At 39.5% G+C, this 24,594-nt stretch overlaps 1 protein-coding gene across 1 annotated transcript; it reads left to right on the top strand.

The window, feature by feature from the left end:
* The first annotated feature begins 7,751 nt into the window (after window positions 1-7,751).
* Window positions 7,752-19,982, top strand: LOC103715064 (E3 ubiquitin-protein ligase At1g12760-like). The gene is made up of 5 exons (XM_008802573.4): window positions 7,752-8,676; window positions 15,980-16,099; window positions 16,198-16,330; window positions 18,035-18,202; window positions 19,436-19,982. The coding sequence occupies exons 1-5, from the start codon at window positions 8,117-8,119 to the stop codon at window positions 19,607-19,609; spliced, it is 1,155 nt and encodes a 384-aa protein (XP_008800795.1). The 5' UTR covers window positions 7,752-8,116; the 3' UTR covers window positions 19,610-19,982.
* Window positions 19,983-24,594: the final 4,612 nt, after the last annotated feature.

The raw sequence follows: 24,594 nt of genomic DNA, 5'->3' as shown, positions 1-24,594 counted from the left end.
TGAGCAATGGTGGTGGTTTGGTTGGCAACTCAATCTCCAATTGTGATTACTTCCATGGCTAACTTTTTTCTAAACTTAATTATGTGTGTGCTGGATACAATGGAGATCTCCAATTGAGACATTTCGGTGTTTTGTTATCGTAGTGTTTTATATCATCTTATTTGCTTTCTATATGAACAAATGAATCATTGGGTGATTATGGTCATTGCTTGTTAATTTTATCTTAAACAAAGTTTATTGATAGGCTATCTCATTCTCGCCCTTCATTTTAACATTTTGTTAGCTTATATTGTAGCTCACCATTCTTTAGTTGTATAAAGTTTTGGAAAATTCTTTAGGGGCACCTTGTATGCACCATATGAAAAATTTATCAGACCAACAATGTTGCTTTGGCAATTTTATGATCAACCGGCCCTCCGTGTATGGAAACATATTCCAAGAGTTGCACCAGATCTCCTTGTGCCATGTGACAACAGAACTATTTCATGTTTACGTAGCAGGAACCTTATAGCAAGTTTTTATTTATATGGGTTACGCACAATGGTTGCCTATGTGGAGTTTAAGCCAGCCCTCGAGATGACCATCCTTTGGAAAGAGCTCACCATTAGCAGCAAGCTAAAAACTACTTTGCATAAGAAGAGGGTAGGAAAAAGAGCATAGGCTCCATGTCCCTCCATTTTGTAGTTGCTCTCCTTTTCTCTCCTCCTCCCCAGAAATTTTAGGCCCATAAAGTCATCAATGATCAATGCCTCACTCTATGGCTCTATATATGTCTATTATCTACCATCAGTTATATGTATCTAAAATGGAGGCTTAGCTTGTTTGAAGCTCTCTATTCGCCATGTGGACAACAATATTAGTGATGCTGATATTAATATACTACCCACTATTAAAGTTCATTGCTCAATGTGTAATAGATATTAGTAACGTCATTATTAGTGTACTTAACTATTATTAAAGTTTAATTTGATATTCAATAGACATTGGGTATTGAAAGCTTATAATTTGATATATTATTATACTGCATTTCAAGAACAGTTGGAAAAGAAGAAAAGAATGAACCCTGCATATCGCATGAGGAAGAAATTAATAATGTCAGTATTAATCATGAAAATTTCTGCACAGAAGCTCATCTTGTGTAGATTTCTTCGTTTGCTATATAGATACCAATACCAATAACACCATTACTAATGACAGGAGTTTCTGCTCGGTCACTTAGCATATATAGAATTTTCTGTCATATGGATGTTGGCACTAACATGCTAGTCATCATTAGAGTTCATACAACAAATATTAATAATGTTAGTATTCTTGTGCTTAGTTATCATTAAAGTTTATTGCTCATTGTGCAATAGAAATTTTGCTATTGAATCTTTCTATTAATTATAATTTATTAAGTTATTATATTAATTTTGCAATAGTTAAAAAAACTCCTGCCCATTGCGTGAGGGTAGAATTAATGACATTAGTATTAATAACAGGAGTTTCTTTTTGACCATCATTAAAATTTCTTATTTAATATATGAAAGAAATTTGGCTATTGAAACATCTTATTTATTACAATTTATTATATTATTATATTACATTTTAGAATAATTGAAAAAAGAAGAAAAAAACCATGTCACGTACATCTGTAGGTTATAAATTAGTATATATCTGAAATGAAGGCTTAGCGTATGATGAGAATTCCATTCCCCGTAAGGACACCCATATTAATGATGGGGCAAGTTCATTGGAAGTGGCTAATAGAATATCCTGGAGAGTCATAATGCAAAGAAGACACGTATTAATGAAGGAGCATAACTATGAATTTTTTGTATTTTGTTCCTTCCATTAGCAGATAATATTATAGATATGCTTGGTTGATATGATCTAAAACTGGCCGACATTAAAAAATAAGACCTAAATATATCTAAAATAGAGATTGTACAATTCTCCATTTGCCACGTGGATACGGGTATTAATGATGTAGCTAGGTGGTAATTATGGTCAACCACTATTAAAATTTATGTGTAATAGATATCAATAATTCATGTACTAATATGCTCGCAATCATTAAGACTTATTGCCTAATAAGCAACAAAAATTTGGCTATTTAAATCTTCTATTTATTATAATTTATTATATTATTATATTATATTTTAATAATATTTGGAAAGGGACAAAAAAATTGTACCTCATACATTGCACTGAGCTGGTATTATTGATACATATAATAATTATGAGAGTTTCAATTTGAAGGCTCATGTATATGGAAGTCGAAATTAATGATAGAAGTTTCTTTTTTTTTTTTTTGATACAACGGCTACTCATCCTAATCTAGTATAAGTACAACCAACATAATCAAGGGCAACAATCTGACAAAACTATAGGGGAGGGGCATCCTGGTCAGTCCAAAAAAATCCTCCAGAATGCTGTACTGCATAGGCAGCGATTCAGTCGACAGCTCTGTTCGCATCCCTATACACATGCAATGCCTTTTAGGCACTGCATTCTCTCACCACCCATCAGATATCGCCGAGTAGGAGACTTCCATCCCCTCTCTGCTCCTCTCACAACCAACCGATCGTCGTGGCCAAGTCGCCCTCCAGGATGATGCGCTCCGCCTTCAGTCTCTATCTCGCATAGGAGATGCTTTCCCATGTTGCCCTCAGCTCCACCTCTATAGGTGTCAGTCTATCTGTGCATCGCCAGCCCCGCTGCAATGACCTGTAGTCATGACTTCTGATCACGAAGCCCACACCCACTCTATTTCCATTACCAGTAGCTCTACCATCAAAGTTTACCTCGAGATGGCCAGGAAGTGGAGGCTCCTGAGAAACAAGAACGAACCTAGACGCTAAGTCAGCAAAGTAGAGGTCCCAGATGTCCCTGACCATCCTAGATGAAACTGTCGCAGTGGCCCTGATGATCTCGGTAGCCTGAATGAACGCCTTATCAACAATACGCCTCGGTGGATCCTACCTATCATCGAACACTCGGATGTTCTTATCTAACCATATGTGATATGCTAGATAGGCACTCATCACCCCCCACTCCAACGTCCTCGGACTCTGCATAGCATCCCTCAGCTGGCGAAGAAGATCCTTCGTTGATCGAAAAGTCTGGGGCCAGGCCAAGGCTGCTCAACTCCAGATCTGCACCACCCGCGGGCATCCAAGTAAGGTATGGTTAATAGACTCCTCCTCATTCGGACACCATCCACAAGTCGGAGTGATCCTGACACCCCTCCTCGCCAACACGCTTCTGGTTGGGAGATACCCCCATGCCACTTTCCATAGGAACAGGGCCATCGAGGATGTACCTGCATCCTCTAAATCCATCTGTTGTCCAACTGCCTAGTAGCCTTCCCTCCCATCACCACCCACAAGTCAGTAGCCTACACCCTAGACCTACATGTGGCTGCCCATACCAGCTTATCCACTATCCCATCCGACGACAATAGAGTGGTTAGAACTCTCTCCGCCAACTGCTCTCCGAAGACCTCCCTGATCAACAGCTCATGCCACTTGCTCCAACCTCGTTGAGTCGACTAAGGTAGGCATATGGCAGGCGGCTGCTCGAGTACCCAGCTATCCTCTAAGACTCTGATGGAACGCCCATCCCCAACCTCCCATCTGACCGCAGCTAGCACCGAGTGCATGAGTGCAAATCTCTCTCCACCTAAACAAACTTCAACAACCAGCCTGGAAGTCTGTTGTCATCGTGCATACTCCATATTTCGCTTTCAATACAGCACGCCATAGACTTTCGGGTTCCAATATATATCTCGCCGCATGCCTCGCCACCAACGACTCCCGCCTTGCTACCAGTGATTAGATCCCCAAGCCTTCCTGACTAACTGGTTGATATACCACCTCCCATGCCATTAGATGAACACCCCTTCTACCCTACTGGCTACCTCCAAATAAAGTTTCTGAACATCTGCTCCAAAGATCTCAATAGTGATACTGTCACAATAGTATTTGATATCAGATAGGTTGGAATCGAGCTAAGGACAAACTGCACCAGTGTGACCGTGCTCATTATCAATAATGCACCAACCTGCCACCCCTCAATCCTCCATCTGACGCTGAGCTCAATGTCACTACACTCCCTATTGCAGAGGTGTCGGCCCGTGATGGGAATGCTTAGATACCTCATTGTGCCCTCCTGCTCCGCCACTCCCAGTTTCTCCTTGATGGATGCCTTCACCTATAGTTTGGTTTTTGAATTAAAACTGATCGCTGACTTGGTTAGATTGACCTGTTGACCAAACTTTGCATAATAACCCATGCTGCCTGTCTCGTAGCCAGTACCAAAAGCAGATAGTCATCAGCAAAAAGTAAATTTGTTACCTAAGTGGACGCCGCCCTCGGGTTGTATACCTCTAGGGCCCGAGTCTCCACAGCACGCCGAAGAGCTCTGGATAGCGCATCCGAATACAAGATGAATAGTAGTGGGGACAATAGACAACCCTGTCGCAGCCCAACCGAGGACTCAAAGAAGTATGTAGGTGTGTCATTGATCAATAAGGGAAAGAAGGGAGACCTAACACACCCCATCACCCAACCAATTCAGTCTTCATGAAAGCCAAAACTCAACAACGAATACTGCAAGAAATTCCAGCACACCGTGTCATAGGCTCTTTCCATATTCAGCTTGATCCCCATAAGACTTCTCCAGCTCGGGGTTTTTTGTAGATCATGCATGAATTCTTGGGCTATAAAAATTTTGTTGGATATACTCCCTCTTCCTATCAAGGCATCCTGCTTTGGGCTGATGAGCCTTGGAAGCATGCATCTCAAACTGGCCACTAGTACCTTCACCATAGCTTTGTAGTCGGTAGTGATACGACTCTGTGTTATCCTGCCTCTTCAAAATCAGTGTGACAAACATCTTTTTCCAATCCGCTAGCATCACTGTTGAGCTGAAGAACTTCTGGATGGCCTCCACCACATCCCATCTAACCAGTGGCCAGTATCTCCTAAAGAATAGAGGTGGGAAGCCATCTGGCCCTAGGAGGCTAGAGACCAAAACGCCTCCTGGATCTTCTTTATGGTAATCAGTCTGATCAGCATTGCATTCTCCTCCTCTGATACCCTGGTTAGTGGGGGTTGCACAGCCTGCTGACTCCCACTACTCACCCGCTCTGTTTACCTGGTACAGAAAAACTACTCAAAAATTTGCCTGATAGCATTTGGGTCCTCGGTAGTCTGCCCGTCTATTCTCCTAGCAACTCTGATTCTGTTTCTCTATCTCCAGATAATTGTCAACTGGTGGAAGAAACTAGTGTTCCGGTCTTCTTTCCTGATCCACTACATTATGGACTTCTGCTTCCATAAGACTTCATGTTGCCGGAGGAGAGAGCGATGCATGGATAGCTTGCTTCTGAGCTCCCTCATCTCCACTTCCGTCAAACCCCTCCTCTGTTCCTCCTGAGATTGCAACTCGGCTATGCTCTCCTCGGCTATGGACAACTCGGCTATTCTTAAAAATATTGAGACGATCCATTTTACTATATCATATCAATAATTGAAGAATATTTGAGACAAGCCACTATCTTAGCTAAGATATCAATCAATTTGAAAATCTTGATAGTTTTTTGGCAAAGTTTAATGGATCTATTTGGAAACTATTACTTATAATAGAACCAACAATTTGTCATTTCTTGCTTTTGGCATCTATCAAATTTCATAAGATTGAACAATGAATATTATTAGTAGGGGTAGCATTAGGATCTTCCCTAGGGGCTAAAGGATGATAAACCAACATGATATGACAACTCCTTCGCAAAAGTGACTCTCTTTGAGACCACTCCAAGCATTTTTTTGGAGAAGGGAGTATAAAATAGATATATAAAGAATGCATGCACAATTAAGGTCAGAGGACACACTTTAAGTATAATTATCTAGATGGTTCTTTTTTTCAAGACAAGGATGGCAAATCCCAACTAGAGTTCTATTCAATGGGAAAGTTAGAAAAAGAAGGAAGAAAATGACCACAAAATACTTATTAGCAAATAACACAAAAGACTAATTAACAGATAGCAAGGTATTTAACTTGCCCAAAAACAATATTATAAGGTTACAATCCTCTCTTTAAACCATCATAAACCAACAAAATAGGGATATTAGTCCCAACAACATCCAATAAGAGCACAACTAGAACATGGAAATATAGACCAAGTTAAATCATTTGGCAACAAAATACTTTTGTAGTTATCTATAAAATGTAAAGGATATTATACAAACAAACTCCAAACAATAGCATAAGGCATCAAAGTTACAATAAGATTTATCTATCACATTAATATTTATAATGAATATATAATGTATATATGTATGTATATATGTACATATGTATGTATTTATATATTCATGTATAAATAAAGAAGAAAAAAAGTATAAAGCTTCATATACATGGATTTTAGCACTCATAAGTAAATACAAGTAGGTAGGAAGCATAGATTTCCCTATTCATGGGCAAAGAAAGCATCATCTATTCATGTTTAAATTTCTAGTATATAATAATATAGTTACTAGAAATATACCTTAGTTATAGAGTAACCCTAGCATTGATATCTTATTTAATGTCTCTAATATTTTTCTCCTCTCTTGTAATATAAACACTACAAAGTTCTTGTCTTTCTTCTCTATCTTCTCTATAGTAGTAGTACCTACACACGATGTATGCAATTTATAAATTTGAACATACCTCTATATATGGATAAGAATTTTATTTGAATAGGATTTGCAACAATTTCTTTTGAAAGGTTTAAAGGTTTAGATTAAGCAATGAGATAACAACTATCTACCAATTATGCATTAATTTAGGGAGGTTATCAATTTTTTGGGGGGGAAGTTGGCCATTTTTGTGGAAAGATTGAGGAACATAAGTTAGGATAGCCCGCAATGGGATTTTTGTGTGTGTGTGGGGGGGGGGGGGGGGGGGGGGGGGGGAGCTATAGCTACCCTTAGTTATTATAAATAATCATTAGTCTCATTTGAATAAAATAATCTATTCTATTACCACTAATGGAAAAACAAAAAAAAATCTTTATAGGCCTAAAAATTCTCTAAAAATAATTGTAACATATCTTTTTGGGTAATAGTAACAGCGAAAATGACATTTTTGGTACAAATAATAATCGAACCCTTGAGAAACAAGCTTTTACACCCTTCGAGAGACATAGCAGTACTTATAAGAAAATAACTGCATAGTTCTATAACTATTAAGAAGACTTCCATACTTCAAATACATTTTAATTAATTTGATTCTTTGGCTATATAGAGAGAATCTTAAATCAACACCCAAAGTACTATTTATTTTCAAGATATAAAATCTCTCCAATTTACAAGTAAATGGATTATCCGGTTGGGCCTATTTGAATGGATTGAACTATCAAAATTTCTACCAACCTAATCTATATTTTTATATCTCAAAATATAAAATTCAATGTTGTCAATAGAATTAGAGATCCTCTTGAGAATCTCGATGAGTTGAATCAATGTTGCCAATATTTTTTTTTCCTTAGGAAAAAAAAGGGCAAAACTGTACTATTTTTTTTGTATGGTGGCCAATTGTGTAAACAATTATAGCAACTGTTATTGAAGTCATACTTAGGATTCCGCAGTTTGCGGATACATCTCCCATCAACTTTTCTGTAACCATCAGTCAGTCCGTCCATCCATGCTCATCTAACAGGCATCTCCGGCGGGTCCTAACTACCTTATCCAAATATAATGTTTGGATTGGTCCCGTGATCGATGTTTCAATGTTCTGCAGTTCACATTCAATCCTTCCTTCCGTTTCCCTCCTCTCTTCCCTCCCCCACCGTCTTCTCTCGTCTTCCCTCCCGGTAAATAAACGACCAATAAGACGAGAAACCAAAACCTCGTAACCGCGGTGAACCGCCCCTCGAATTCCGAACCTTTTAACCCCGAAGAAAACACCGAAATTTAATTATTCGTAAAAAAAAAAACGTGAAACGCTCCCCGATCACAGACCTAGTTTTCTTCTCCCACAATACCTATTTCTCCTCTCCGATTGCGAATTGTTGAGGGTTCTTCTCCAGTTGATTAGGGCTTGGATTGAGATCGATTTGGAAACAAATTGCTTTCTTGGACCTCTGTTGATGTCGGCGACGAGATCGTTGAATCCAATAGGGGGCGCCACAATGGACCCGGGCCCCCTCCTCGGCACCCGCAGCGGTGGCGGGGAGGACAGGGGGCGGCGGAACGGGCGGCGTCCGAGCCTGCGGGGGGCGGCACGGTTCTTTCGGCGGGCGGGCAGCCGGCGGATGTTGCGGGAGCCATCGATGCTGGTGCGGGAGGCGGCGGCGGAGCAGCTGGAGGAGCGGCAAAGAGACTGGGCCTATTCGAGGCCCGTCGTCTTCCTCGATATCCTCTGGAACCTGGCGTTCGTGGCGGCGTCGGCGGCGGTTCTGGTGTTGAGCCGGGAGGAGAGGCCGTCGATGCCGCTGAGGCTGTGGATCGGAGGGTATGTGCTGCAGTGCGTGCTGCATATGGTTTGCGTGTGCATTGAATACCGGCGGAGGCATCCACTGCAGGGGGAGGAGGTGTCGGAGGATGGAGAGTTTGGGAGTCGGGGAAGTTCGGAGCCGAGCTCACCGAGGGAGGTGGAGGAAGATGGTGGTTATGATGCCGAGCAGGGGCAGCATGAGGAGGGAACCAGGTAAAAGAGTTTTTCTTCTTTTTCTTTTTTGTCATTAGTTTTGATATGCCATATTTCTTTCTTTAAGGTTTTTTGAACAATAACTAGGACAGGATCAATATAAAAGAAAGGAGAAAACATTTTAGATGTTTATCATGTTATGCATTCATGGTCAATTTGTTGTATCTGTCTTGAGGATGGTCAGACAATCCTGTATAGAAGTGATTGTGATGAGGAGAGATTGTTTAGCTAATGCTCTGATATGGAACAGTCAGAAGTTGTGATTCACTTAGCTGTAGACGGACTTAGGAGTGGGTCTAAACATTGGAAATTAGTATTTAAATGAGGAAAAATGGGATGTTTTTCTTTTATGTTTCCATATTTCTGTGAAGAGTTAGGTGACTCTTCAGCAAAATTCTCAGGATTGAGGATCAATTTAGAAAGATATTTGTCCTGATAGTGCAAACCATGGTACGCCATACCAACCTGTATCAACCGATATAGGAAAATTGTACCGTACCAATTCGGACTGGTATTTGGTACGGGTGGCGTACTGATACTCGGTACGCCAAAAATATTTCATACCATACTGTATCGACACTATGCTAGTGTGGCACTGGTACAAGGTCTGGTACCGAGATGGAGAACCTTGGTGCAGACATATTTCTATGTTTCTGTTAGGTGTTTAGTTTTTCTAATTTCATGAGTAAACCAAACTATAAGTTAAATAACTGATATATTAATGAAAAAAACCTAATACTATATATGTATGTGTGTGTGTACATATATAAGACAAATTCCTTACCACTTGTAGAAAAAGCATTTTTTTGATCTTGATTGACTAGCAACCATCACATTTTTCTTACGTGGTAGGCTGACCCTTGGTAGTCCAACAGGGTTAAGGATATTCATTTTATGCATTTGTTGGTTATAATTGCAAAGGTTCAGGAATTTTTCTGATATTCAGCTTATTTTAGAACTATCTTTTTCAATTAGACAGTATTAGCCTTAGTTTATTAGTATTTTTTTTGTATTAATCATCAAATATATTATCATTTTTTTCATTTTACTTATTAAACAATTCATTATTTGTTTTCTGTGCCCTCAGTTGAAGGAAGTCGTGTCCACTTACCTTAAGGAGATCTAGGAATTTATACTTATAGAATGGGTGCGAATGGATCATACAATGTGGGGAGCTGAGGCTGTTTCTAAGCTGATTTGCTAACTTGGGGTCCATCATAATGCTTAATGATCAAAGCCTCATTACACATGATAGGCCAAAGAATCTTTCTGGCCATCACTCACTGCTTGGGTAGGTGAAGGCAATTGTTCTATCAAAAAGAAAAATTAGAATAAATATAAGATAGATGCTTGATTTAACATTCATTCGGTCTAAGTGATTAGGCTCTGATATATAAAAAAGAGTTATCTGATGGGAGGACAAATCTATTTCTTGTTGTGGGAGGTGCTATTGTAAGAGCTATATGCCTATATTGGCTACTCCCCTGTTTTATGTTATAGTTAAATTTAGGTTGCCAAAAACATGGATTTCAGTGGGACAGGGGTGAGGTGTGTACGGAAAGAAGGGATATCTATTTCGTTGGTTGGGATAAGGCTGTTGAAAATTAAATAATGAGGAATTATGTATTACAGAGACATTAGGAAATTAGTAGTGCCAAGATAGTGACGGTGGGCTTGCACCCGCTTTTTGGAACAGCTTGACAGAAATAGAGCTATGAAGTAAGCTCCATTCATTACCTGGAAGGTGAAAGATTCATACTGATTTAATATTTAGGTCTTCTTTATGGCATATAGAGGGAATAGCAATTCTGATGGCAAAAACTAGTGTTCTACATAGATTTATTTTGTAACATCGTTGTTTTCCTCTGGATTGCCATGCTTGAAGGGATTTTTTCAGGCATAACTGACTTATTTCCCATTACTGTTTCACCTTTAGTCTGTTTTGGTGCAGAGAAGTGCCTGTAGTGAGTTGAAGGAAAGTTGTTTTTCGAAAAAAAAAATGATTTCTAAAACTGGGTACTTGGTAGCACTATGGATTTCATGAAGTTCTGTTGAATACTACCAAGCATAATTGTTGTTTGCTACCCATGGTCTTCCTTACAAATTAAGCGGGGCTATGATAAACTTTTTTCAACTATGCTAGAAGTAGTGAGATAAGAATAGTAACATTTCACTTTGCTAAGTCACCACCTGAAAATGGAGGTGGATGTAATTGTTTAATTGTCTTATATACCAAATTTTGGATGTGAGTTACTCACATGACTTCTAGATTAGCTTTCATAAAACCAAACAGACCCTTCAAGAGATGGTCATATTTCTTAATATATGCATATCACCTTATAAATAATTGAAGACTGTTTGTTGCTTCAGAAAACTCCTCTCTTAATTCTGAAGGACAGAAAGTATAGATTTTGGCCCACTTGAAATTTGATGAATGTTCATAAGACCAAAAGTCATGAACTGTTAAGAGTATGCAAATGAATAGAGTTTAGGATGCTGTTTTGTAATTGCTTGATTGCATATTATTTCATTGATCTTTCTTCTGCAGCCTTCTTTGAGGCATCTTGGGTGCTATTTCTAAATCTCTATTATTAAAGGTTTTTGTTTATATGCTTACTCTTTGTTTCATATCTTGACCTCCTTTAGAAGTTTGTTTCCCATTGATGAATGTTAGTATCAGTTAAGAAGGTAGGTAGGAATATGCCAACCCTCTTTGTGTCCGATAAATGGGATGTTCTAACTCTTATTTTATGTGCAGTTGCACAAGTATAAAAGTATGACTTATTGTCATTGCCCACCTTTGAGGCAAATGAAGAACTCATTGTAAAAGAGTTTCTTTCTCATATCACTGTTTTATGTGGCTAGTTTCTAGTAAAAAAGAAACTTCTTATCTTTTTTCCTAGTTTAATTGGGAGACTGTAGTGAAGCATGGGCATGGATACAAGATATGGATATGCCGATACAACAAATCTTGAAAAAGTAGGATGCAATATAGCTAGAATATAGCAATTTTCACATACACACTCCATACATACATACATGTATATATGTGTGTGTGTGTGTGTGTGTGTGTGTTGAGCTTTATATATATAGACACATATAAATCTTGAAAAAGTAGGATATGTGTATATGCGCGTAAAGATACAAAGCTACATAAAGCATAGTATGATATCAAAATAAGCTAGTCTATACCTTATATGATAGCATTAACTTCCACAGACTCATTACCAACACCACAAACTCTAGAATTAAATATCCATCATCAAAAAATTAACATTCATAATGAAAGAAAAAACCTTCTCCCTCACTCCCAAAGGTATTGGGGAAGTATTTTAAATGTATCTGCAAAGTATCTGGAGTGCTTTTATAATTTATTAAAACATTAGATATCAAACATGAGTATTAGATATATATCCTTGAAATCGACGAATTGCGTTTTGCCAGATGGATTCTTTAGAAAGATTCTCCGGATAAATTTGACATGTGATTTGAATTATCCATGCTTCCTAGGAAGAATCCTATGACCTGGACAAAGATAGTAATATTTTTATATATTCCAAGGGCTGCTACAATAAAAGTTTCGCTCTCTTGGATATCTAGATATATGTTTGATCAGATCCCTTCCTTCAAGAGCACAGCATAAAACTTGAAACCATAGCCAATAACCATTTCGCTAGCATCTTATTTTTAGAGAAATCTTTGGTGTTAGTGCATGTTCTATTTACTAGAGGATTTGTTTTTAATATAAAAATATATCCCCTCTTGAGAAAGTTAATTTCAAGACCAAGCATGGTGTAGAGAAAAGAATGATTTTGGTTTCTCATGATGGGACACTATGTTATGCATAGGACAAGTGACAAAGTGGGCCTTGGTTATTACTTAGCCATGAAAAAAGGAAAAAAAAGGTCCTTGAACTGACTATGGAACACCAAACGAATTCAAGTAACTTCCTTTTGTAACTGAGTTAACATTCTGGGGTAGCCTGACAATGACATGTTGGGCAATGGTTGAACTCTAAGTGACACCAAAAGCCATATCAATTGTCAAAAGCATTGATTTGGAATATGTCAGAAAATGGAAAAAAAGAGTGATTCTTTAGACAGAAAATTGGAAATATATGTTGCCATTGGTTCCTTGATGCTGCTGATTCTCTCCAAGTTTCAGAAATCGGACCCTAATTATTTTCCCCAACACCTCTGGCAAGTACATACAGATATAGAATACTAAAGTAACAAACATAATATCTCTAACCAGAATTAAGAGTAAACAGAAAAATGAATATGTCCTAGTGTCATCATAACGTCTTTGGGTCTAATAAAAGAATCAAAAAGGAGCTCTCACGTAAGTTCAACACCTCCAGCAGTAAGCTACCAAAAAGTCGAATAAAATGTGGCTAAAGTGGAGCATGCGACTGTGATCTGTTAATTTTTAGAAGGCTTATTACTAATCCAAAACAAGATTTTTAACCAAACAAGTATGGCAATTATTTTAAATATTATTGAAATAATTTAGGTGAAGATATGTGATGCTCAATGTGTAGGAGCATAGATGTAGTCAATAATGAAGGTTTGGATGCATGGAAAAGGCCTATTTTCTGCAAAGTCCAGCTAGGAAGTTGTATCCATGCTTTCAGTCAAAAGAATTAGGACAAAGATATACAATATTAGAACAAAAAAATAGATACAATTGGACGATGTATATATGTCTAGGTATACCATATTTTGTTTCTTACCATTATTCAGAACTAAGCTAAATTTACAATTGGTCCTAGTACATCAATAATGTTATACGACTCTTACGGTCTTACCAAAAGTTCCATGTGATACTCTAGTAATTTCACCATCAGTGTGGCCATTTTATTTGTACACCTATGTTTGTTCATAATTATTCAATGGAAACTCCCAGCTCCATCTCATTATTTGCTAATAAAGTTTTAAATTAATTACACAACAAGTATATTTTAGTTTGAAATGAAAGATTAAAGCATGAGGGTGACTTTTGCTGTACCATGAAGTTAATCTGTTATTCTAATAAATAAATACTACATTAACTTCTTGTATAATATTTACTTTCTTTCATTTCCACCATTCCCAGTATCTCAACTTTATCATCATTTACTCTATGATGACTATTTTTTTTGTTTTCTATTAAGTACAATTGAACTATTGACATTGTTGCTTTGTTATATACATGTTGTACTGTAGATTTGATTTCAAGTGTATTTTGATTACTAGTTATGGATTTATATTAACATGCTATTAGAAATAGAGGTTTTTCGATATAGAACTTGTAAATTAAGATCAAATTTTTTTAATTGATTAGGAATTTTCTTTACTAGAAAATTCACAATATAATAGATTGTGTCAAAAGTGGATTTGGATATTGATAGATTTACCATAACTTTGGGATCATCATAATCACATTTTGAAGTGACCTAGGTACCATTTGAAAGAGCTGTATTAAGGTCAAATTTTCAAAATTTGAAATTTAGTTTCTTGAATAAAATATAATTTTCTGTCTAGCATTTTTTGTGTCTCTATCCCCCAATCATTCCTTCTTCTCCTATCTCTTCTGCTGGTTTGTCCTTATTTTCATCTCTTTTCTATTTGCTTGACTGTTAGACTATAGCAATCCTTTTTCTCTTTTTTCTTCCAAAAGAATAGCCAACACTAGCAGCTGCACCAACAGATCAACTTTTATGATATTCTAAAATCTAACAATAACTTACTATTCATTCTTTCTTTCTTTTTAGGCAAGGAATGCAGAGCTGTCCCATACCGCTCGGTTCGAGGCATACCGAGCCATGCCGGTAGCGGAACGGGATGGTTCTGGCATTGAAAATGAGAAATCAGTGCAGAGGGAGAGAAAGAAGGAAAGAGAGGAAAAGAGAGAGAGAAGGGGGGAGAGGGAGGGAGAGAGATGGAGTTCGTTAAAGGTTGCCGAAAAGCGAAGGACCCTTGTTTCATTTGAAACAGAGATCCATCAGGGCTCCTTTTTTATTTTTTTCTTTTTGTATTTTGGAAATATTAAGTGAGTTTGACAAGGGGTTGCCGACTTTACTTAAAATATGCAAAATAAAAAAAATGCCCCGATGGACACTTGTTTCAAACGAAATAGGCGTCCAGAGGGTGGATCCCCTTCTCTATCCCTCTATACCACTCCCTGGCCCTCGGTAGCCCTTCGATGGCCTCCATCTCTCTCCCTCCCTCTCCTTCTCTCTCTCTCTCTCTCTCTCTCTCTCTCTCTTTCCCTCTCACATTCTTCCTCTCCCCTGTCCTCTCTTGAGTGTCAAGCTGCGCTCCGCTGGCCTCCGCCGGTCTCTGCCGGCCTTCACCATCTCTCTCCCTCCCTTCTTCCCTCTCCCTCTCCCTCTCCCTCTCCCTCTCCCTCCCTCCTCCTCTCTCTCTCTCATACTCTCTCCCGTTCTCTCTCTCCCCCGCTCGCTGTACTATATTGGTACAGGCCCGACATGGAACGGTATGGAGGTGTACTGAACCGTGCTGCCGGCCGATTGGTATGGGCTCCGGTACTGGCAGAACGATTCTTGCTTTCAGTTTTTATTTTTCAAAAATTATTAGTTTGATATGGGAAGCTTCTATTTCACACCATGTATTCTAAAGGTATACTTTCTATTTCTGGTCATGTCTATGATCCTCTTGATCACCGGTAGCTCCAAAATACATATAACCATGATTAGCTTTTTTCTGTTGGAATACTCTCCCAGTAGCTTTCTATATAACATTGTGATCAAATATGTTTGCTTAATGCTGACAATTTCTCTAGGTTCCAATGAACAAATAGACAATCTAAATGGAGCCTATGAAATAACATCTGGAGATTTTTGTGTATAGGATAATCATTTATGGTTTACAGTTATATAGCAGAAATCCTCTTCTCTAGGATCTTCCTGAAAGATTTTTTTAAAATTTTCTTCGGCATAATTATTTATTCATGTGCTACTTATGAAATTGCATTAGGCTTATGTCTTAGTGATGCAGTTTGTGTAGAAACATGTTTTTTTGAGTTTGGCAATCATTCATTCGAATGGAACTGCTATATTGCTCTTGTAAATTCACAAGTGAACCTATAAATTAAGGAGGGCAAATGGCTGTTATTTATGATGAAACTCTTATAGTTTGTGATGTAGAAATCTTTACTGGAATTGTAATTCTCATTTTGACCCGCTTCCCTTTCAAAACTGTAGTCTCAAAGGTTTTCATTTTTGTGTTTTCTTCTCTAGCAAAGTGTTGATATATTGTGTATTCAGTCTGTCTGATTTCATTTTCAATCCCCTCTTTGGCAGTATCATAAAACATCTGGAGTCTGCAAACACCATGTTTTCATTCATTTGGTGGATTATTGGATTCTATTGGGTGTCTGCTGGAGGCCAAGCCTTGACGAGTGATGCACCACAACTTTACTGGTCCTTCTCAAATCATATATCTACATATTTCTTTTGACTTTGTTTCCACATGCTTATTTTTCTTTTCACTCCTTGTTACCTAGTTGATTTGTTTGCAGGCTTTGCATCGTTTTTCTGGCATTTGATGTGTTCTTTGTCGTTTTTTGTGTTGCCCTCGCGTGTGTTATTGGTATTGCTGTTTGCTGCTGCCTACCATGTATCATTGCAATTTTATATGCGGTGGGAGATCAGGTAGCAACCACAAGGAAAGGCTTCTTTTTCTATAAAATATTGATTATGTGATTTAGCTTCTAGATTAAAATTTACTTTAATTTGATTCTGTTTTGAGACTAACAATTTTTTGTTTGAGCATGACAATCACAATTAAATTGGACAAGATAGAACAGATCAATGCTAATTATTTTATGACAGTAAACACAACTTCTTATCGCTTCTGGCAAAAGCTTATCTTGGTAGCATGGAACATTGTTGCAATGTAATTGCATAATCTCCACCTGAAGACAATAATCTGAATTTTTTCGGTAGAAAATGGAATTTTATTGATGGTTGATAGCACCAGGTCACCCTTATATTAGATTGAGTTTTGATGGGAAAGGATGGTAATTTTTTTTGAGTTACAGGACCCTGGCTCCAGCATGAGCCATGTGACATGCTAAAGCTTATCTATTTCATTCATGATAGACAACCTTCCTAAGGCCATGAACATGAAAATGTGCTCCGAAACCAGTTCTCAGGATAATATTTGATTCTGACATTTTTCATCTTGTTTCTCCGAGTAGTAATGACTGACAATAGAAGGTGAAGTAGATCATACATATTGTGGGCATTTGACATGTGCTGTATTTATCCTATGATTTTTTTTTGTTTGTATGTGCTGATGTTGAAAAAATAAGAAAATTTTCTCACAGATGGTATGTAGATTTATGCGCTTAAGTTTTATTACATGATGTGTAACTGACAGTATACTGATTTGCCCAATTTATTAAATGATGTGTAACCTAAAATTGGAATTATATGCATATCTGTCTTTGCTGCAGGCTCAATATGGTGGTTGCACACTTTTTTTTTTTAAAGTTTTTGATAATATAAGGCTTTCAGATATAGCACTGAATTGAGAGGGTGGGCTTTGGCGCACTGCTCGTTGTAACCTCCGTGGGTTCAAAATATGAAAACAGTCTTTTGATATGGGTGTTAAGCCTGCATATATTTGACCCTTCCCAGACCCTGCAATGGAGGGTGCCTCGTTCACTTGACCACTCTTTAGATATAGCATTGAAATGAGGCTGAAAATTTTCTTATGCATAGTAGTTCATGCAGGATTGATGCTAAATTTGTTTACACACTTTTAAATATATTTTTTTCTTCTAAATAAGTATCAGCTAATTTTTCTTTTATACTAAACATGGTACGCCATATCGTACCAAATGGGGCAATATAGGATGTATTGGACATGGTACGAGAGGTGTATTGAGTGTCGGTACGCCGACTCGGCCCCGGTACTGGGCATACTAGTTTGGGGCTCGGTACTGAGATGGCGTACCTTGATACTTAATATTGAGTTAGTTTTGATGTATGAACTGCCATATACAAATAACATCTTAGGAAAACATTTGTGAGATTTATAGTATGATTAGGTTTATGTAGTCATTGGCCTGCTCAAGAAATGCTGACAAACTATTAACAGAACGGGCTTGATACATCTGCATATTTAGCTAAATGTTCAAACACATTTGTTGTTAAATGTTAGCGCTGGTTGCCCAAATAATCATGCATCTCATGCACCTAAACTGTAATTTTCTTTTTTTCCCCAACAGCAGTTAATTTTACCTTAAATAGTTATTTTTCTATAGATTTAAATGTTGAAATTAGAAATTAAGTATAGACTCTTTTATGTTGGACTAAATAGTTTATTTTGCATTTGTATTCCTTTTAAAGCAAGAAGGAGCATCTGATGAAGACATCCGACAACTTCCAAAATACAAATTCCGAAGAATTGGCGATCCTGAAAAACCTAGTGGTGACATATCAAGGCCATCTGGTGGAATAATGACAGAGTGTGGTCATGATCCACCCATTGAGCATGTTCTTTCAGCAGAGGATGTGGTAGGATCTCTAGTTTGATTCTTCTTTTCTTCAGTTTATCAATTTTGACTGATTCAAAGTTTGAACAGTCTCCTGCTTTTGTCTTCTCCATGAAACTCGCTTTACTAGAACAAATGAATGGTTTGAACTTGCATTAGGTGGTTATCCAGCTATGCTAGCCCAACATGGTATGCTTGTTATATCTTATCAAACTTTCTCTAAAGGTACATTTGTACTTTATGAGAGTAATGATTTAACAACAAATGGAATGAAGGGCTGCAGACTAGGTGGGAAGCCCCTCTTGGGCAGAATTCTTGTTCATGTGATGGGGTTTAGGAGCATTCCTAACTTAAGCTAAATGTTAAGCATTAATAGGAGCTGATATCTGAGGCATTAGCCAACTTGCATAACAAGGGGCCATCAAATTCCAACTCATTCTCATTTTGCTTAAAACCTTTATTCTTATTGTTATCGACATGTTTACTAAAATATATGCTGGTTGTGGACATATTCTAGCTTCCATCATATATGGGTTTTGTTAAATTTGTTAAAGTGCCACAGGTTGTTTCCAACAGCACTCTTTAAGAGAAGGGGGAAAATCATGCATACTGCATTATATCATAATGAATTGTACATCTTTGGCCAGGATGGAAGCCCAAGAGTTTGCATCATCCCATGCCCTATATATAACATAAGAGGCAGACTTTTTTTCCTCAAAAATTGTTTAGTAGTTTACTTACTCTTAAACGTGATTAGGGAAAGCTTGCACACTTGCTGCTGATTAATGGTTGCATCTAAAGAATATACTTTTGAAAAAAAAAAATCCTAAAACTATTTCAGATCTTCTTGTTGAATGATTCTCTAAATATTCCCCAAAAACAAATTAATCAGCAGGAATTCAGTTATTCATGAATTATTACAGATTTTGTGATGTATATACAAATTATATGCAACCAATTCAATTCTACCAAAAAATGTACAACTAAGTCAATAAACCTTGATGATGGTATAGCTTTTGCTATTGTTTCCTGTTTTGCCTCTCATTCTTTATTTCATGTAAATAAATATTTTAAATTTTTCTATATTTTTTTATTTTTAGGAAATTTAATTACCTATGTCCTATTTTTTTGTTTTTTCTGCTTTTTCCTCCCATATCTAAAATTTACCTCTTGTTAGATTGTTCTAGAAAGTTGAACTTGTGCCTCTGCTGATAGGACACATAGGCATCATGTGACATTCATGTGTGACATGTAGGAATGTTGCATCTGCCTCTCTTCCTATGAAGACGGGGTGGAACTGCGGGAGCTTCCTTGCAGCCACCATTTCCATTGCGCCTGCATAGATAAATGGCTATACATCAATGCAACGTGCCCACTGTGCAAGTTTAATATTATAAAGAGCAGCAACCATGGAAGGGAGGAGGTATAGATGGTGCTTCAGGATCTCCAGCCTCCATCAACTTGTTCAGGTACTCTTGAGATGCTGTGATCGCCCATTCAGAAAATGAACGTCATCCAGTCTATTTGCATGAAACGTCTATAATAGTCACTTGGGGAAGTGGAAATGCAATTTTAAGTTTGCAGTTCTCTGTTAAGTAATATGTTTTTCTGATAGAATATTGTTATACAGATTGTTGAGAAGCAAACCACGCAACAGGATAAGGATTGATTATTTAGGTGCTAAAGTATGGAAATGTATTGCTTAGTATAGAATTGTTGCAGCAATCTCTGTTGAAATTACACTACCGTGTCTCTGAACTCAGGTTTTGTTTAGTTGATTGAACATGTTCTTTGCTGAGTTTTCTAACTGTTTTAGAATCTGGTACCCGAAGTCTAGGGCTTTTTTTTCCTGCAGAAGTTGCTGCAAGGATGGCTTTTGTTCTGCAGAGTTTACAGGCTGGGTTGCCCTGGATGAGAATATTGACTTAATCAACTTTGTAATAACTTTCCCAGGCAGCGGGGATGGGGGGATTATAATCAGAAACTTGATAATAGAACTTGATTATGGAAGCATATATTCAAATGAGTAAGGGGGATGATCTGAATTTTTATCGTTTAAGAAACCTCAAAGCATCTAAATGTAGATCAGCAAGGGAGATAAAATTTGCTAAAAATGGAATGGATACAAATTTGAAAATTATTCAGACCTGCGCAACTCAATTTTTTTCACAGTTGATCACCATTGCTCAAAAATTTCTTCATCCTCTTGCCCAACCGACTCATATATAGATCTCCTAGATTCAGGTTCCTGATCTTCCTTGTTTTTCCGGCTTTACAGATATTTTTCTAGTTTTCCAAGCAAAGGCCACCATTAGCAAAGTTAGATCCTCCTCAAAACAAGGCCTAATTTTATAAATTTTTTTAATGACTCAATTTGATGATTTTTTTTTAGTTGTTATTGTTGTTGTTTTGGGTAAGACTAGGAGAGGATAATACCTTTAAGAATTGAGCCCCTAGATCTCTTGCCCAAGTGGTGAAAGATGATACTATCCAAGCAAGTGCTCATATTAAGTGACTTATTGAGATGATGAAAGACAAAATTGAGTTGATCAAAATTAATTTCCCCAAAATTAATGACACCCTAAGCCAAATAATATCTTCTCTATCTTTGAAATCAAAGAAAAAACCATTTTGTTTCTAGTTTTGTTGGAAATCTCTAAAGAGACACCAATCACTTCTTTTCAGATCTCCAAGTCTTCGAAGGAAACTCGAACTCTTCATTAAAAGAGTCTTTCTTGTCGCTAAAGAAACTAGCCAACAATCACCTAGAGCTTCATTAACACTGAACTGAATAATAGAAGGTTTTTAATAGTTGACTCTTGAATTGGAATATATATATATATATATATATATATATATTATTGATGATAAGGGAGGCTGAAAGAGCAGCCACCCGGCTTTTATTCAAGATCAAAAAGCAGGAGAAATTACAAAAGTTTTAGCTTAGAGATACAAGGGAGAGGGGGAGGGGCGACACAAAGTCAGAGCGTTACAACAGGGAGAAAGAAGCAATATTGAGAGGACAAAACAACAAAACAAACTCCTTAAGCAGACGTGGTACTAAGCCTGAAAAAAAAAAAAAACTCTCCTTTTCTAGTGAAGCAATTTGAATCCCTTAACAAGGTATGAGTAGGCTAGTATCTCCTCTTGATCTCTGAATGCAAGGCTGGAACGCACTCCTAACAGTTCTAAATGGGTTCCCCACCTGCAAAATATGCAAATGGTGTTCGTACTTTGGAGCATACTAATGCTTCCATCAATGCTTAAGACTTCTCAAACATCATTCAAAAATCAGGCAATTTTTTCACAGTGTGCCAAATCTTCTCATGCTCCACCAATGATTTGCTATTACATAGGTAAGATCAGAGATTAAAAAGCTGGATACCTTCGGATGCAATTGAGCTCAAAGAGGCCTGTTGATTTAAAAATACTAGCATTTCTTTCTTTCCAACATATCCAAGTCATGGCCCCAATCAACATGAGAACTACTTGTTGTGCTGACTTGGTGAAATTCCTTTTTCTCCATTCCAGACACAACCCTTCAAAGGTAGCGTGAGATTGAAGAACACCAAGCAAGAAGCAGATAGGCTTCCATAAGGTAGAGAAGAATTCACACACGAAGAAAAGATGATCCACGGATTCCAATGCTAGTTGACAAGAGGACACATCCACTAATATTCTTTCCAAGCTTCCTGCCAAGGATGTCTCTTGTATTGGGCTTTCTCTTCCAACATAGCTAAAGGAAGCTTTTTATCTTCAGGCGTAGAGATTCCAAGGAGAAAGATGCGAACCTGCATTTCACTCCTCTAGAGTTAGTAAATAGATAGAGAGATGATGATGAGAAGGTACCTGTTGCTGGAAATTGGACCCGGGGGCTGCCGCGAACCGAGAGGGGAGGAGCTCCGCTGCCGGGACGGTGGGTGGCGGCGCGCCGACTGGTGGCGTCCTCCTGGAGAATCCTGCAAGAAAGCCGGTGGCCGGGCTTCCTGGCACCGGCCCTCCGAAGCTTAAGTTAGAGGGGGCTAATACGTAGGAGGAGTCAAGGAGGAGAATGTTTGTTTTTGTATTCGTTTGGGTCCCCCCCTTCCTTTCCCCCCAGGTTCTCTTTTATAGAAAGATATTATGTTACCTGGGAGGTGACAGGGGAATTTGTCTCCTTTTGTGATAATTGGGCACGATCATGCTCATTAATGGCGTCGTGGAGAATAAGGCCGGATCAGACCGGAGTCAGGGAGCTGTCACGGTTGATCGGACCCGTTGGGGTGGTTGAACCGCCGGCCGTGGTGGGCCTGGGGTTCGTAGATGGTAAGTGCATTGATTGCTGAGTGAACCGGTGGTCAGGGAGAGTCATACGCTTTGATGGTTCAGTGATCCGGAGATCATCTTGAGCCGTGTTCATTTAATGATTGAGTGCATCGGAGGCGTGAGGGGGTCACACGCATTAATGATAGGGCGTGCCGAAGGCCTGCGGAGATCACGTGCCTTGATGACTTAGGAATGGCGACAGATTGTGGTAGAGTCATGTATTTAGTTGTCAGATCCTTTAGAGGATTAAGCGGATATTCTGGAAATTTGGCTAAGGCACGGGCTCGGCACGGGTGCCGAGCCGAGCCGGTTGCTTAGCGAAGTATCCTGTTGTGGGGTCGAGCGTTTCCCTGGTCGGCGCTTCTTGGTTGAGTGTCTCTGGTTGGCGCTCTCTGGTCGAGCGCCTCTCTGGTCGGCGCTCTTTGGTCGAGCACCTCCCTGGTCGGTGCTCTCTAGTCGAGCGCCTCTCTGGTTGGCGCTCTTTGATCGAGCGCCTCCCTAGTCGGCGCTCTTCGGTTGAGCGCCTCCGAGGTGGCATGACTTGGGTTTTTCCCCCAACACTACCCCCCGACTTCCGAGTTCCAGCTGGCTACCAGCTTGAGCGCGGGAAGTAGTTTTAGTTGGGTCATTATGAATTATGGAAATTTTAAATTATCGCGCGTTTCGAATTATCGGGCGCTTCGAGGTGCCTTTAATAGGCGACGTCTCTTCTTTCCCGAAATGTCTCATTATTGGGACGCCTCCTCCGAAGCGTCCTCGCGTCGTGGGCTCATGATGGGGCCGCACGATCCGACGGGGCGCTTCTGTGTTCGAAGCGTCAGCCCGAATTAAATGTGTCGCTCCGTCTTTTGGGCCGACACGCGTCGTGATCCGAACGGGGTGCAGCGTTTTTCTCGCTGATCTAGGCCGTTGGAGGGATCTATATAAACCCTCACCTGGCCTCCCGTTACTTTCTTATTGTCTCCTTCCTCCAACTTTTCAGTCCGAAGTTTCTTATCTCTGGCATCCTTTACAGGTCCCTTTTCCTCTCAAACCTTCTCTTTTTCTTCCTAATGGGTCCTGGTCCGAATGATGTTGAGTCCACCATGGGTGAACTGGAGGTCGAAATAGCCGAGGAATGGTTTTTTTCTCGACGAGGGTTCCGTTTGGAGCCCGCCAGGCGGGGGGATCGGGTAACCAATCCTCCGGTAGGTCGGATCGGAGTGTACTTGGAGGCACTCTAGGCCGGCCTACGATCTCCTCTTCACAGGTTCGTGAACGAGTTGCTGACGGAATACCAGTTGGTTCCGGCGCAGCTTGCTCCGAATGCCTGGAGGACAGTGGTCGGTTTCCTGTCGCTATGTTTAGCGTTCGGGATTCCGACTTCTGTCAACGTTTTTTGGTGACTTTTTGTATTAAAGTCGAATCTGGGAGACGGAGAGTGGCTTTACATTGCCCTTCGGGCGGGTCGGCCACTCTTCCAGGGCGCTCCTTCGTCCATTCATGACTGGAAGAAGAAGTTCTTCTTTCTAGGCTCTGAACGGACATGGGGGTTTGACCCTAGGTGGGGGCCGACCCAACTCAGGTCCGTCAACAAAGTCCCCAAGCTTTCTTCACGCGAGCAGGGGATCCTCGACACCATCCGCAGCCTCGGGGACAGTATTCTACTGAGCGGCCTCATAAGTGAGGACGCTCTAGTGAATGTTGGGCTGAGCTCGGCGCGTCCTCAGGGTAAGGGTACCAGTAGGAGTCATTTTTCATTTTGTTACTGTTTGGAATTCTAATCCTGCTCGTCCTTGCAGATATCGCGAAGATGGTGACTAAGAGCGAGGTCTTATACGCCCGGTTCCAAAAGAGGGCGGCCGAGCTCTCGGGGGAGTCGATCGAACCGAAGAAAAAGGCGAAGGTCTCGGCGACCGCAGCGGTCGAGACGGGCGCTCCTCGCCCCGCACACTCCGGAGCTGGTCGGAGGGAGGGTGCGGCCTCTGGTGGAGCCACGATAGCGCTCCCGTGCCCGGCGCCAATTTCGCAGATCCCTGGTCGGCAGGAAGCTCCAACTGCCGATCAGGGAGGGAGTTCGGCGGGTCTGGCGCTTGCGCGCCCCGCCTCGGTTATGCGGCAGTCAGATCG

The sequence above is a fragment of the Phoenix dactylifera genome, chromosome 17 (assembly GCF_009389715.1).
Source record: "Phoenix dactylifera cultivar Barhee BC4 chromosome 17, palm_55x_up_171113_PBpolish2nd_filt_p, whole genome shotgun sequence".
Classification (NCBI taxonomy): Eukaryota; Viridiplantae; Streptophyta; class Magnoliopsida; order Arecales; family Arecaceae; genus Phoenix; species Phoenix dactylifera.
Note: the sequence above shows the minus strand (reverse complement) of the source record. Positions and strands in the feature narration are given on the sequence as shown.

What these genes read in the sequence shown, in the direction of transcription:
- LOC103715064 (XM_008802573.4), top strand. Translation starts at nt 8,117, where the DNA reads ATGTCGGCGACGAGATCGTTGAATCCAATAGGGGGCGCCACAATGGAC. An exon ending in GATGCACCACAACTTTACTG is followed by an intron (nt 16,100 to 16,197) that starts GTCCTTCTCAAA and finishes ATTTGTTTGCAG; the next exon opens with GCTTTGCATCGTTTTTCTGG. An exon ending in TATATGCGGTGGGAGATCAG is followed by an intron (nt 16,331 to 18,034) that starts GTAGCAACCACA and finishes TTCCTTTTAAAG; the next exon opens with CAAGAAGGAGCATCTGATGA.